Raw genomic sequence first — 15,259 nt, forward strand, 5'->3', positions numbered from 1 at the left:
GGAAGCGCCCACCTGGCTGGAGCCTAGGATCCTCTTGGGGCCCTCCTGGTGGAACAGAAGGGGGCCGCAGGGTCACCTGTGCTTGTGGCCAGGGAACTAGAGGGGAAAAGTGGGATCTTTGGGGGGGGTGCGCCCCCATCCTTACTTCACGAGGCTACCTGGGGACAGGTTTTGTTGTAGGGTGCCAGGCCCCGCCCCTTGGAGAGGTGGCCGGGGCAGCCAGCCACAGCTGGATCCGAGAAAGCGCGGAGCCACGGCCGGACGTTTGGCGGGACTGGGGCGGGGCAGAAAGGGAGCTCTGCTAGGCCAGAGTGGAGCCGGAGCTGGGGGATCCGGTTCCGCCTGCCCAGGGCCTCCGCGCGCCTCCCAGGGCCCCTAGGCAGGAAAAAAAAAAAAAGAAAAAAAAAAAATCAAACCGTCTCTCAGCCAATCGGGGAGCAGATGGGACGGGCTCGGCCAATGGCCGCGGCGCATGTTAATGAGGGCTGACGCTACGGGGAGGGCCCCATTCAAAAGTAGTCGCTATTGTAGCCGCGGGCTGAGCTCGCCAGGCCGGCCCCTCCGTGGGGCGCGCGGGGACGCACGCAGGTGGACGCGGGGACCGAGCCCGGGAGCCCATGGCCGGGGCCGCCATGGCCGAGCGGGGTCGCGTGCCTCCCCCCGCACCCGCGCCCGGCACGGAGGGGCTGCCGCGCGCCTTCCTGCAGAGCCTGCGCACCCTGTTCGACATCCTGGACGACCGGCGGCGCGGCTGCGTGCACCTGCGCGAGATCGAGTCCCGCTGGCAGGGCACCGACGCGCGGGAGCTGCCCCGCGGGGTGCTGGAGGGCTTGCGCCAGGTGGCCCCTGCCAGCGGCTACCTGACCTTTGAGCGCTTCGTGGCCGGCCTCCGCACTTCCCTGCTGAGCGCCGACGGCGGCCCCCGGGACCCCACGCGCGCCCCGGCCCGGCCCGGGGACCAGCCGCCGCCGCCGCCGCCGCAGCGCCTGGTGTTCGCGCCTGCCGACGAGCCGCGGACGGTCCTGGAGAGGAAGCCCCTGCCCCTGGGCGTGCGCGCCCCTCTGGCCGGTCCCAGCGGCGCGGCCCGCAGCCCGGAGCAGTTGTGCGCCCCGGCAGAGGCGGCGCCCTGTCCCGCGGATCCCGAGCGGTCCCAGAGCGCGGCGTTGGAACCGAGCTCCAGCGCGGACGCAGGTGAGTTCCGAGCGGCCCCCGGGCCCCCTCGTAGCTCTCCCGGGCCCGGGCCAGAAACCGGAGTCCCACGGTTTCTGGTGACCAGCTCCCTCTGCCTCTTGCTCTCCTCTGCTCCTTCCCCTGGCTGAACACCTCCTCCAGGGGAAGGAAACCTGCTGCCCGTGCATCTCCCACGAGGGACGGGGCTGGGGAGCGGTTCTTCGTGGACTCCGGATCCTGGAGGGCGCCTCGGCGGGCCTGGAGGGAAAGGGGCTTCATGCCTGTCGTGGTGAGCCCAGGGGCTTAGGGAGGCAAGCCAGACCCTCTTCTGCCACAGCATAAGGCCACCAGGGCCCGGGGGTGGCAGGTGACTCAGAAAACCCACCAGGAGCCCAACCTGTACCAAGCCTGAGCTTGGGCTCTCCATCTCCAATACCGTTTCCGCACCTGGGGACACCTGGGCCCTCAGCCTCCTGTCTGTGGCTGCTCAGGCAGAGGTGCTTCCCTCTCAAAGAAAGGGTCCCCCTTCTCAGTGTGACAGCTCAGCCAGGGGGGCTGGTCCCACTGACCCCACTGAGGCCCAGGCAGGCCGGGTGCTGCTGGTGGCCCAAGAGGACCTGGCCCTGTTGCCAGGATGGGCAGGGGCGTGGGTGGGTCTCCTGCACCCCAGTGGAGCTGTACTATGGCAGATGCCATGGAGGGACATAGGCCACAGTCCCTGGGGATGGCTGGCAGACTCCTCTCCTGCTTCCGGTCCAGTTGGCAGTGACAGGAGATTGCTGAATGGTCCCCTGTCTCCCCCAACCCAGTGCCTGCCTTGGGAACAGGACCTGCATTATGGCTAGGGGTGGGGGCCAAGCTCCCAGAGGAGCCCCAGGCCCCACAGCCCATTCAGCCTGTGCACCTGTTCTGCCAGGGGCAGGCCTGCCCACCGGTGGCTCCTGCCAGTCCCCGTGCTGCCTGCTGCTCTGCCACCCTCCCTGTACTGCTCCCCCACCTCAGCCGTATTCTCCAGCCCTACAACTGGTGTTTGGAGCCACGGTGGTCCTGGCCTCCCTGGTGATCTGATCCAGCAACCGCACCAGGCTGGGGGACTCTCAGTCCTATGGTGAGGGAGGCTTCAGAGGGTAGCTGGCTCCAAATGCAGGGTCAGCGTCATCCATGTGGCCATGCAATTTGAAATCAGCCATGGGATTGCACGCAGTGGCCGGGCCTGGGGTTTGGAGGCCTGAGCCTGTGGTCCACCCCTGCTCTGCTCTGATGTCCCATGTGGCACTGGCTCACGTACCACACCTCCCTGAAGGTCACATGGCTTGGGCTCTAGCTGTCACCCTCTCACAGGCAAACGGAGGGCCAGACAAGTGGCAAGACATGATTGATTGACACAGCTCACTTTTGGGGTGCCAAATCTGGAGTTCTGAGGTCACCCCAACTCCCAGAAAGCCTCCCAACACACACAGCCTTCCAAGCCCCCAGCCCAGAAGTTCGGGGCCTCTTTCCTTGTTCCCACCTGGGACTGCGTGTTTGCTCCAGGCTGGCTCTGGCCCTGGAGGTGCGGCCTGCTGGCTCAGGGCCCTGGACAGGCAGAGCCACCACCCCCATCTAGCTCAACACCCAGCATGCTGTCATCTAGGGACCCGGGAGCTGCTCTATGGACTCAACTGTACAGACCGGGCCCAGGTGTCTTGGGGCTTCCTCCACGGCCTCCCTCTGTCTGTACCCTCTCTGCTCCCACCTCCTGAAGGGCTGTGTGCCCTCCCACTGTCTTGCCCCAGAGCTGCCAGCCACTCAGCACCGCAGGCGGGAGCACGAACTCAGGCCTGCGTGGAGCCAGGCTCTCTGCCGTGCCTACCTGGGCCCAATTCTTGCATCACCCCCCAACTCCTGTGGCCAGGTGCCAGGTGCATGGCCTCTAAGGATATGCCTGGTGCTGGGGCTACAGCTAAAGGCTGAAGGAGGATGCCCTCCTCCACACCTGCAGCCACTTCTCCTGTAGACTGGGGAGGTACAGGTACTCCCTCACCAGGAAGCTGGGCCAGGGTGGCACCAACGTGATACTCTTGGCTGCCCCCAGGGGGAGCCCTCAGACAAACTTCACAGCAGGTGTCTTCAAGCACCAGGATGTCTGACTTGTCAGCTGGGTGCATGGCCTGGCATATCACACACACGCGGGACTAACTTTTCTTTTGTTTTGCTTTTTGAGACGGAGTCTTGCTCTGTCACCCAGGCTGGAGTGCAGTGGCACGAATCTTGGATCACTGCAACCTCCACCTCCTGGGTTCAAGTGATACTCCTGCTTCAGCCTCTGAGTAGCTGGGATTACAGGTGCACGCTACCATGCCCGGCTAATTTTTGTATTTTTAGTAGAAATGGGGTTTTACCATATTGACCAGGCTGTTCTCAAACTCCTGACCTCATGATCTGCCCACCTTGGCCTCCCAAAGTGCTGGGATTACAGGTGTGAGCCACTGTGCCCAGCCACTGATTTTTTCTTTTCTTTCTTTCCTTTTTTTTTTGAGACTGAGTTTTGCTCTTATTGCCCAGGCTGGTGTGCAGTGGCGCGATTTCGGCTCACAACAACCTCCACCTCCCAGGTCCAAGCGATTCTCCTCAGCCCCCCCGAGTAGTGGGATTACAGGCGCCCGTCACCACACCGGGCTAAGTTTTGTATTTTTAGTAGAGACGGGGTTTCACCATGTTGGCCAGGCTGGTCTTAAACTCCTGATCTCAACTGATCCCCCCCCCCCCCCCCCCAGCTTCCTAAAGTGCTGGGATTACAGACATGAGCCACCGTGCCCGGCAAGGGACTTTTTTTTTTTTTTTTGAGACAAGGTTTTGCTGTGTCGCCCAGCCTGGAGTGCAGTGGCACAATCTCAGCTCAGTGGAACCTCTGCCTCCCAGGCTCAACCAATCCTACTGCCTCAGCCTCCCGAGTGGCTGGGACCACAGGTGCGTGTCAGTGCACCCGGCTAATTTCTGTGTTTCCAATAGAAATAGGGTTTTGCCGGCTGGGCGCTGTGGCTCACGCCTGTAATTCCAGCACTTTGGGAGGCTCAGGTGGGTGCATTACTTGAAGTCAGGAGTGCAGGACCAGCCTGGCCAACATGGTGAAACTCCATCTCTAATAAAAAATGCAAAAAGTAGCTGGGCATGGTAGCGGGTGTCTGTAATCCCCACTACTGGGGAGGCTGAGACAGGAGAATCACTTGAACCTGGGAGGCGGAGGTTGCAGTGAGCCGAGATCATGCCATTGCACTCCAGCCTGGGCAACAGGAGCAAAACAACATCTCAAAAAAAAAAAAAAAAAGGAATAAATGGGGTTTTGCCATGTTGCCCAGGCTGGTCTCGAACTCCTGAGCTCAAGTGATCCACCCACCTTGGTCCCCAAAAGTGCTGGGATTACAGGCATGAGCCGCTGTGCCCAGCCGTGCAGGACTAACTTTCTATCAGAGTCACCATCCTGAGAAAAGTTAGGTTTCCATCATTCACATCCACATCTCTTGCTGCCTTGCAGGGCCCCGTGCAGATGGGAGAGGCATAGTCAGGACCAGAATCCCCTGCCCACTCCTCCCTTACCCAGCCGCCTTGGAGACCCAGGCTGTGCCTGCGATGTTCTGGGCACTGGGAGTGCAGAAAAGAGCTGGACAAGGCCGCTGGCCCCAGGGAGCTCATGGAGCGATGGGGCAGGGCGTGTGTATGAGCAAACATGCGGGCTTGGCGGCACAACCCTCCTCAAGCCAGTGTGAGGAGCTGGGGCAGGGGAGAGGGACCAAACTCCAGCCTGGCACAGAGGCTACACATGGGCCATGCCAGGCTGGTGCCCGAGACCTCAAGAGTGGGCTGAGATGTGGAGGCTGCTGTACCTCAGCAGAGCCTGGCCAGGCTGGTCTGGAGGTGAGCCAGGCCCATGCCTCTCCACAATAGGTGCAGTGGCCTGCAGGGCTCTGGAGGTGGACTCAGGGGATGCCCGGCGGGCCCCCCGTGCCCGAGGGGAACGTCGGAGGCACACTATCACCAGCGGCGTGGACTGCGGCCTGGTGAGCAGGGGCTGGGGCTCTGTGGGGCTCTCCATCTTGTCTGGAGGCTGGAGGCTGGGATGGGAGCAGGAGGGCCTTGAGCCTGGGGGAGTCGATTGTGGAAGTACAGTCGGCTCTGCACATCTCTCTCCCCACGTGGGCTTGAATCCCCTGGAGGGACGGCCCAGGGTCAGGCAGAGGGAGGTCAAGAGGTCGTTTAGGACAGCTATGGTGGCTGCCCAGCCTGCCTCACGAGGTCACTGCTGCAAGCCAGTCTGGCTCCCCTGCTGTGTGTTCACCACAGGTGGACCTCGGGAGGGTGGGCTCAGCTGAAGGGTCAGTCACCCCTCCCCCAGGGAAGCCTGAGTGGAGGGGCTAAGAAGAGCCAAGACCCCTCAGCAGGAGGCACGGGGTTCCTGCTCCAAACCGGCCTACGGGGCTCACACACGCAGGTGTCCTCAGAAGCATGCGTCCGTGCCTGTGTTTGCAAACGTGTACATGTGCTGCTGCATTTGTGCCTGTGACTCTGGTGCCCACCCACAGGCAAGCTCATGCATGCATGGACGTGTGCGTGCTCACTGGGGCCAGGCATTCCATGTACATGCACGTGTTGCAGCTGAAGCAGATGAAGGAGCTGGAGCAGGAGAAGGAGGTGCTGCTGCAGGGTTTGGAGATGATGGCACGGGGCCGTGACTGGTACCAGCAGCAGCTGCAACGAGTGCAGGAGCGCCAGCGCCGCCTGGGCCAGAGCAGAGCCAGCGCCGTGAGTGCCACTGCCCTGTCCCCAGGTCCCCACACTGGAGACCCCAGCTAACCCCAGGCACCCCTGGGCATTATGGCTGCCCCTATTCCCAGACACAGTGGCTGTCAATTGCACCCAGGGTGCTGGGACATCCCTTTCTCCCCCTGTGGCTGCCCCACTCCTAGGGCCTAAGGCGCCTTGGGCAGACCTCCCATCCCACGTCAGCAATGCCCCTGGGATCCCTCTGGGCTCTCTGCAGCATCAGGAGGCAGGAGAGCCACCTGTGGCAACCCCTGTCAAGGCACCATGCTGGCCCTGGCTGGCCCTCTTCTCTGACCACTCGTCCTCTGCTTTCTTCCCAGGACTGTGGGGCTGCAGGTAGCCCCCGCCCACTGGGGCGGCTACTGCCCAAGGTACAGGAGGTGGCCCGGTGCCTGGGGGAGCTGCTGGCTGCAGCCTGTGCCAGTCGGGTGAGTGTATCCCAAACCCCCACGCCCACGCTGGGGCCCAGGCCAGTTTAGTGCTTCCCAGCCCTCGTCCAGGCCTGCCTAATCCTGCCCTCCCGCAGGTCCTGCCCTCGTCCTCCTCCGGGCCCCCCTGCCCTGCCCTGACGTCCACTTCACCCCTGGGCTGGCAGCAGCAGACTATCCTCATGCTGAAGGAGCAGAACCGACTGCTCACTCAGGTAGGGCAGGCGCGGGAGGGGTCGGGGTGGGTGACTCCTCATCCGGATAAGGCAGCCGAGAGGGGTGCGGGGATGGGGATTCGCAGGCCTTGACCAACTGCGCACCTGCCCAGGAGGTGACCGAGAAGAGTGAGCGCATCACGCAGCTGGAGCAAGAGAAGTCGGCGCTAATTAAGCAGCTGTTTGAGGCCCGCGCCCTGAGCCAACAGGACGGGGGGCCTCTGGATTCCACCTTCATCTAGTCCGTGTGGGCAGCGCGGGCCCCCAGGGCCGGCCTGGCACTCAGCCCTTCGAGGGTGTGTGTCCCATCGCACCCACCCTCTCTGGCTGGAGACCCCCTGCAGGCCCAGGCACGGTCCCGGAGTGGGCGCCTTCCTGCCCCCCTTGCCAGATGGGCTCCCCAGGTCTGCCTCCGACTGGCCCCCGCACCAAGCCCTTGACTCCGTTTTGGCTCCTGGTGCTGACATGGGCTGGGACTCTCTTGAGTCCGCATAGTCCGCAGCTACTACTGCCGTTGTCAGTGGACAGTGGGGGACCCCTCCACGAGTTACCGCCCCCCGTTTCCAGCGGTGCTGCCCTGGGTCCCATCTCCAGGGAAAGGCACTGCTCTCGCCAGGCTGCACTTCCGACAACGGCCAGCAGAGGGCGCGGGGCGGCTCCGACGCGGGTCCAAGGGCAGCTTCCCCCCTCAACCAGGGCACCAGGACAAGGTGGCTGTAGCTCGGACGGAAGCAGATGGAGGGGGTGGGGATGGCCTGTAAGCGGGGTTGCCCGCCTGGCAGGGAAGCCCCAGGGATAGCAGTCGGACTTCAGGTCTTGGCCAAGGCTGAGGGACTCTGGCTGCAGCGGATCTGGGCGCCAGGCGGGCAAGAGTTTGGCCTGCATGTGCCTCCCGCAGACCCTGGGGTGATGGCCTTCCTCATCCTGGCCAGGACACTGCCCCACGTTGAGTCCCACACAACAACCTGTGAGACTGGCTCCCCAGGAGGGCCCCCAGACAGCTCCCAGGCACGTCATAGGCAAAGCCTGGCCCCCCCCCCCACTCAGGATTCTCAAGGTCTGAGGTCCTGCTCACTCCCCTTTCCTCTTATGCCCAGCCTGACCCCAGGTTTCAGCTGGGAGAGGCCACTTCCCTCAGCCAAGGAAAACGAGAACCCCCAGGGGACAGGAGGAGGCTGGAGCAGGTCCCCTTGGGTGTCATTCCTGTCCCCCTGCCCAGGCCCACTCCCACTGGTGCTGGGGTACACACGTGGGGGGCCCCTGCTCAGCCCAGCCTGGAGGGCCCCAGTGCTACCCGAACCAGGGGCACGGCAACATCACGGATGGGTTCTGCAGCCCAGGGCCCCGAAGGGGAGGCAGTGTGTGTGGCGCACAGGAACCCGATGGGGGGGCAGTGTGTGGGGGGCGCAGGAACCCGATGTGGGGTCAGTGTGTGGGGCGCAGGAACCCGATGTGGGGTCTGTGTGTGGGGCGCAGGAACCCCTCATGTCCAGGGTACTTTGGTACACGGTCCCACAAGGCACCTGTCTCAGAGGAGGGGTCCTGGCAGGCAGCGGGGCAACTCCCTTCCGGAACCCAGCTCCATGCTAACCTGCCCACAGCAACCCCACTGAGCCACATCCCCGGCTGCACCTGGCCTGTAGGGGTGTCCCAGGACAGGCCCAAGCCAGCCCAGCGTGCAGCTGCCCTCCTACCGAGGATGGGAGTGGGCTTTCCAGGGGACATAAGGATGCCAGGCCTGGATCTCCTGGGCAGGAAAGGGAGCGGATCCTGAGGGCCTGTGCCCCACACCCCCAGCACCAGGTGGACTGCAGCACAGTGGGTGGGCCAGTGGCAGCCCGGGAGAAGCCCCCCCATCAGCAGGCTGGGGTCTGCCCACCAGGGCCTCCCCACGTCTGCCTTTGAGGGTGCCTGCCATGCCCTGGGGGATCCTGGCATCTTTAGAGGGCTGGAAGCAGGAGACAGAACAGTGTCTGTCCCAGGGTGACTTCATCAGGAGACCGCCCACAGAGCTGGACCCCGCAGCTAAAGCGGAAATGTGAGACAGGCTGGCACCTCCAGAAAAACTGCCTCTCAGCCTTGGTATTCCGTGCAAGGTGAAAAAAAATAGGTCCTCCAAGTTTATAGCTTGAAATCAGGCTAGTGTGTTGCCCTGGAGACCACGAGGGGAGAATTTAAAGTGGCCCAACTGGCAGGGTCTAGGTGGCTGGCAGAGGAACATGCAGACCCTGCCGGGAGCCCACCCTAAGGACACAGGGCAGGTCAGTCTCCTTGCAGGATGTGAGCAGCGTCCCTGGGCTCTATCCACGAGGTGCCAGTAGCGTGTGCAGGTACATACATGTGCATGCACACCGTTATGACACCCGGAAATGTCTCAGGACGTCAAAATGTGTCTTTGGGGGCAGAAGTGTCCCCATTTGAGAATCTGCCCCAGAGGAACACCACCACACCAGGCCTCAGGATTTTGTGTTGATCAAGTTCCAAGGAAAAGGAACATCTCAGCCGGGCGTGGTGGCTCACGCCTGGAATGCCAGCACTTGAGGCCAGGAGTTCGAGACCAGCCTGGGCAACGTAGTGAGAGACCCCATCTCTACGAAAAAAGAAAAAGAAAATAAAAGAAAAAAGAAAATGAGATCTCCGGTTTTAAAAATTCATAAACACCACAGGAAACAACACACTATGAGACCCAGCAGAAGCAACAGATAGACTCTGTAGACCCAGATCCTGGAATTATCAGAGAGAATATAAAGTAACAGTGTTTATATATCTAAAGAAATAAAAGAGATTTCTAGAAATATGAACAAGGAGTGGTATTTATAGTTTCTTACTCCATAAAAAGCATGATCTCTTAATGCTATAAAGAAGACGAGGCTGGGCACAGTGGCTTGCGCCTGTGGTCCCAGCACTTTGGGAGGCCAAGGTGGGTGGATCACCTGAGGTCAGGAGTTTGAGACCAGCCTGGCTAACATGGTAAAACCCCATCTCTACTAAAAATACAAAAATTAGCCAGGCGTGGTGTTGGGCGCCTGTAATCCCAGCTACTTGGGAGGCTGAGGCAGGAGAATTACTTGAACCCGGGAGGCGGAGATTGCAGTGAGCCAAGATGGCACCACTGCACTCCAGCCTGGGCTACAAAGTGAGACTCCGTCTCAAAAAATAATATTAATAAAATAAACATTTATCGGTCAGGTGCAGTGGCTCCCGCCAGTAATACCAACCTTTTGTGATGCAGAAGTGGGACGACTGCTTCAGCCCAGGAGATTGAGGTCAGCCTGGGCAACACGGCAAAACCCTGACTCTACCAAAAATACAAAAATTAGCCAGGTGTGTGGCTTACGCCTGTGTTCCCAGTTACTGGGGCTGCTGAGGTGGGAGGATCACTTGAGCCCAGGAGTTTGAGGTTACAATGAGCTATGATTGTGCCACTGCACTCCAGCCTGAGTGACAGAGCAAGACCCTGTCTCAAAATAAATAAAAGAAAGAAAAGAGAGAGAATCCAAGGAAGTCCAGACTTTTGGATATTAAAGCACACACGTCTAAACAACTGATGTGTCGAATTTAAAAATTAGCTGGTGTAGTGGCGCATGCCTGTAGTCCATTACTCAGGAGGTGGAGGTGGGAGGATGGCTTGAGCCTGGGAGGTCGAGGTTGCTGTGAGGCCAAGATTACACCACTGCACTCCTGCCTGGGTGGCAGGGTGAGAACTTGTCTCAAAAAAACACACGCGAAAAAAATAAAAAATAAAGGTATAAATAGGGTTTCCTCTTTCATGAAAAAAATAGTAAAATAGGAAACAAACATGATAGAAACTTGCTTGAGAAAAAGTACACAAGCCGGGCGCGGTGGCTCACGCCTGTAATCCCAGCACTTTGGGAGGCCGAGACGGGCGGGTCAGGAGATTAAGACCATCCTGGCTAACATGGTGAAACCCCGTCTCTACTAAAAAATACAAAAAACTAGCCGGGCGAGGTGGCAGGCGCCTGTAGTCCCAGCTACTCGGGAGGCTGAGGCAGGAGAATGGCGTAAACCCGGGAGGCGGAGCTTGCAGTGAGCTGAGATCCGGCCACTGTACTCCAGCCTGGGTGACAGAGCGACACTCCGTCTCAAAATAAATAAATAAAAATAGGCCGGGCGCGGTGGCTCAAGCCTGTAATCCCAGCACTTTGGGAGGCCGAGACGGGCGGATCACGAGGTCAGGAGTTCGAGACCATCCTGGCTAACACGGTGAAACCCCGTCTCTACTAAAAAATACAAAAAACTAGCCGGGCGAGGTGGCGGGCGCCTGTAGTCCCGGCTACTCGGGAGGCTGAGGCAGGAGAATGGCGTAAAAACCCGGGAGGCGGAGCTTGCAGTGAGCTGAGATCCGGCCACTGCACTCCACCCTGGGCGACACAGCGGGACTCCGTCTCAAAAAAAAAATAAATAAATAAATAAATAAATAAATAAATAAATAAAAATAAATAAATAAATAAATCTCAAAAATAAAAAAGAAAGAAAGAAAAGAAAAAAATACTAAATTGGCTCAGGAAGAAATAGAGAACCCATCTGGCCGAATAACTATCGAAGAAATTGAAACAGTGCCATAGAGACCAGCACGGTGGTGTACGCCTATAGTCCCAGCTATTCCCGAGGCTAAGGTGGGAGGATTTTTTAAGCTCAGAAGGTTGAGTCTAGCTTGGGCAGCATAGTAAGTCTGGTCTCTAACCCATCTCTTAAAAACAAACAAACAAGGTACCACCGAAAAATCGGGTCTAGGTGTGTTTTTTTCAGGCAAGTTCTACCATAAATTGCAGGAAGGGGATAATCCAAATATTATGCTAATTTTTCCAGCTAATTAAAAAAAATAAAAGCAATTTTTTTGTTTGCTTGTTTTTGGTGGAGACGAGGTCTCACTATGTTGCTTAGGCCGCTCTCCCAAAGTACTGGGATTACAGATCACGCCATCGTGATATCAAAACCATAGAGGACACCGGGCGCAGTGGCTCACGCCTGTAATCCCAGCACTTCGGGAGGCCGAGAAGGGTGGATCACCTGAGGCCAGGAGTTTAAGACCAGCCTGGCCAACATGGGGAAACCCCATCTCCACTAAAACTACAAAAATGAGCTGGGTGTGGTGGCACACGCCTGTAGTCCCAGCTACTCGGGGGGCTGAGGCACAAGAATCCCTCGAGCCCGGGAGGTAGAGGTTGCAGTGAGCTGAGATTGAGCCATGGTGCTCTAGCCTGGGTGACACAGCAAGACCTTGTCTCAAAAAAAAAAAAAAAAAAAAAAAGGCCAGGCGCGGTGGCTCAAGCCTGTAATCCCAGCACTTTGGGAGGCCAAGACGGGCGGATCACGAGGTCAGGAGATCGAGACCATCCTGGCTAACACAGTGAAACCCCATCTCTACTAAAAAAAAATACAAAAAACTAGCCGGGCGAGGTGGCGGGCGCCTGTAGTCCCAGCTACTCGGGAGGCTGAGGCAGGAGAATGTCGTGACAGAGGAAGACTCCGTCTCAAAAACAAAAAAAACAAGAAAAAAATACAAAAAACTAGATATTAGCCTGGGTGACAGAGCGAGACTCCGTCTCAAAAAACAATAAAAAAATAAAAAAAAATTAAAAAAGGCAAAGGTGGGGGACCAGCCATGGTGTGGACCTGAGGTCCCAGCTACTGGAGAGGCTGAGGCAGGAGGATCACTTGAGGCCAAGAGTTTGAGGTTACAATGAGCTACGATTGCACCACTGCAGTCCAGCCTGGGCAACGCAGCCAGACCCTGTTGCTAAAACAAACAAATCAAAGACCTGTTACCTACTTACAGGGAAGAGGCAGGGGGTGGCAGGGGAGGGGGAGACTGTCACCAAAATACCAGGGCTTCAATGCAGGCCCTGCTGTTCGCTGCACAGAAAGCCAATCACTGAGACCAGGAGCACTGCCTGGGAGAAGGCTTTAAGCCGGCTGCAGCCAAGGAGATGGGCGCTCAGTCTCAAATCCATCTCCCTGGCCGACTACAATGAGGGGTTTGCAGAGCAGGGAAGCCATGTAACTAGGTGTGAGAAAACAGGAATTAGGGGCAGCTAAAGGAGAGGAGTTGGTCAACAGGAAGCTGGTGGTTGGTCAGGCAATCTTGACAGTGGGGGGTCTGGCATCTCATTGCCAAGATACCGTGATCTGTTGGGTTTTAGCTCTTTCATTCTATCTGGGAGCCCTCATGGTTGGTTTTCTGAGAAAGGAACTCAAATAGGACAAACGTCACTTTCTCAAATTTTAAGATTAGGAGGATCAATCTCTGTTTATTCAAAGAAACCATAAACATCGGTTCCACGAGACAATTGAGCCAGTTTCAAAATCAAAGAGGGCCAAAGCCAGGCGGGTGGCACACACCTTTAGTCCCCAGCTACTCAGGAGGCTGAGGCAGGAGGACTGCTTGAAGCCAGGAATTTAAGACCAGCCTGGGCAACATAGTGAGGCCCCGGTCTCGAATAAAAGGATACAGGGGTCTGGGTTTGGTGGCTCACGCCTATATCTCAGCACTTTGAGAGGCCAAGGCAGGTGGATCACTTGAGGTCAGGAGTTCGAGATCAGCCTGGCCAGCATGGCAAAACCGTGTCTCTACTAAAAATGCAAAAATTAGGCTGGGCACGGTGGCTCATGCCTATTATCCTAGCACTTTGGGAGGCCGAGACGGGCGGATGCTCAGGAGTTCGAGACCAGCCTAGGAGCAACATGGTGAAACCCCATCTCTATTAGAATGCAAAAGCCTGGCGGCGAACAGCTGTGATCCCACCTATTTGGGAGGCTGAGTCAGGAGAATTGCTTGAACCAGGAGGCGGAGGTTGCAGTGAGCCAAGATGACATCACTGCACTCCAGCCTGGGCAACAGAGGAAGAGTCTGTCTCAAAGTAAATAAAGAAGATAAGATAAAATTAAGACAAAATGCTCATGGTGCCAGCTGGAGCCATCATTCAGAAAAGAATTTGGCGCTTGCTAGAGAAGCGGAACACACACTTGCCTGACAACCAGCAGTTCGGTTCCGGGATGCTCCCCAGAGAAGTGCTCACAAGAGCGCACGTGCGGCCGGCGCGGTGGTTCACACCTGTCACCCCAGTACTTTAGGAGGCCGAGGCAGGCGGAGAGGCCAGGCGCAGTGGCTTACACCTGTCATCCCAGCACTTTGGGAGGCCCAGGCGGGCGGGTCACCTATGGTCAGGAGTTTGAGATGAGCCTGGCCAATATGGTGAAACCCCATCTCTACTAAAAATACAAAATTAGTCGGGCATGGTTATGGGTGCCTGTAATACGAGCTGCTCGGGAGGCTGAGGCAAGCGAATCACTTGAACCCGGGAGGTGGTGGAGATTGCAGCGAGCTGAGATTGCATCACCACACTCCAACCTGGGCGATAGGGCCAGACTCCACCTCCAAAAAAAAAAAAAAAAGTGCACATGTGCAGAGCAGCAATCTCAGCAAAGCCTAAAGCCAGACACTGTATGTTCACCAGCTGCAGCGACACGCCATCTGCATGCTCTCACTCACAGGACAGAACACAGCAAGGAACAGACAAGCCACACCTTTCACTGTCAACAGGGTGAATCCCAAACGTGTAACGTGAGTGAAAGAAGCAAGTCCCACAACAGCACGTCCAGCACATCAGAGACCACTGATGGGGTCCTGCCGCGGCTCTGGCATTGCTCTTACCAACTGTGCATATGTGCACCTCCCATTCTGTTGTGTCTCTGACCTCGAAAAGGACAGCACGGGCTTCCCCGCCTCCCGGGGGCCTTTGCGAATTCTGCTCTCCCCAGGCCAGTCGGTGCCCTCCCCATGGAGCTCACTGTGCGTGCATGGAGCCTGGCATGCTTTGGGCCCACAGGAGGTACTCAGCAAGCGTTTGTTGAATGACTTAATGAGTACCTGAAGAAGGGGAGCAGTGAGTGAAAGGCCTTTCCCAATTAAATAATTACGGTGTTTCGGCCCCAGCACAAGTTTCTTTTCTCTTTTACTTTTGAGATGGAGTCTCGCTCTGTCGTCCAGGCTGGAGTACAGTGGCGTGATCTCGGCTCACTGCAAGCTCCACCTTCCGGGTTTATACCATTCTCCTGCCTCAGCCTCCCTAGTAGCTGGGACTACAGGTGCCCGCCACCACACCCGGCTAATTTTTTAGTATTTTTAGTAGAGACAGGGTTTCACCCTGTTAGCCAGGATGGTCTTGATCTCCTGACCTCGTGATCCACCACCTCAGCCTTCCAAAGTGCTGGGATTACAGGAGTGAGCCACCGCGCCCAGCCCACCACCAGCTAATTTTTGTATTTTGTATTTTGTATTTTGTAGAGACGGGGTTTCACCATGTTGGCCAGGCTGGTCTTGAACTCCTGACCTCAAGTGATCCACCTGCCTCAGCTTCCCAAAGTGCTAGAATTACAGATGTGAGCCACACAGCACCAGTTTCTGATGGGGAGACTGAGGCAGGGCAGCCAAGATCTCAGCAGGCCTCAGGAAAGCCCCCTCCCTGGGAGGTCTAAGCCCTGTTTGGGAGGGAGGCTCTGAGTTTCCTCCCCCAGGGGTTCTCCCCTAACCTCTCTGCATCCACATGTTTCCAGCTCAGCCTGGGCCAGGACATGTGCAGCACATCTGGAGCCCCCGTCCCCTAGAGGGTCTTGAAGGCCGAG

At 57.9% G+C, this 15,259-nt stretch overlaps 1 protein-coding gene across 1 annotated transcript; it reads left to right on the forward strand.

Moving 5' to 3' along the window:
* Window positions 1–537: 537 nt before the first annotated feature.
* SAPCD2 (suppressor APC domain containing 2) lies at window positions 538–7,980 on the forward strand. Its single transcript, XM_025359712.1, has 6 exons — window positions 538–1,191; window positions 5,095–5,207; window positions 5,803–5,949; window positions 6,291–6,398; window positions 6,497–6,613; window positions 6,727–7,980. Exons 1-6 carry the CDS (start codon window positions 618–620, stop codon window positions 6,853–6,855), a joined length of 1,188 nt encoding a protein of 395 aa, XP_025215497.1. The 5' UTR covers window positions 538–617; the 3' UTR covers window positions 6,856–7,980.
* The last annotated feature ends 7,279 nt before the right edge of the window (window positions 7,981–15,259 follow it).

This window comes from Theropithecus gelada, chromosome 15, assembly GCF_003255815.1.
Source record: "Theropithecus gelada isolate Dixy chromosome 15, Tgel_1.0, whole genome shotgun sequence".
NCBI classification, from domain to species: domain Eukaryota; kingdom Metazoa; phylum Chordata; class Mammalia; order Primates; family Cercopithecidae; genus Theropithecus; species Theropithecus gelada.

What these genes read in the sequence shown, in the direction of transcription:
- SAPCD2 (XM_025359712.1), top strand. Translation starts at nt 618, where the DNA reads ATGGCCGGGGCCGCCATGGCCGAGCGGGGTCGCGTGCCTCCCCCCGCA. An exon ending in GCGGCGTGGACTGCGGCCTG is followed by an intron (nt 5,208 to 5,802) that starts GTGAGCAGGGGC and finishes CACGTGTTGCAG; the next exon opens with CTGAAGCAGATGAAGGAGCT. An exon ending in AGAACCGACTGCTCACTCAG is followed by an intron (nt 6,614 to 6,726) that starts GTAGGGCAGGCG and finishes GCACCTGCCCAG; the next exon opens with GAGGTGACCGAGAAGAGTGA.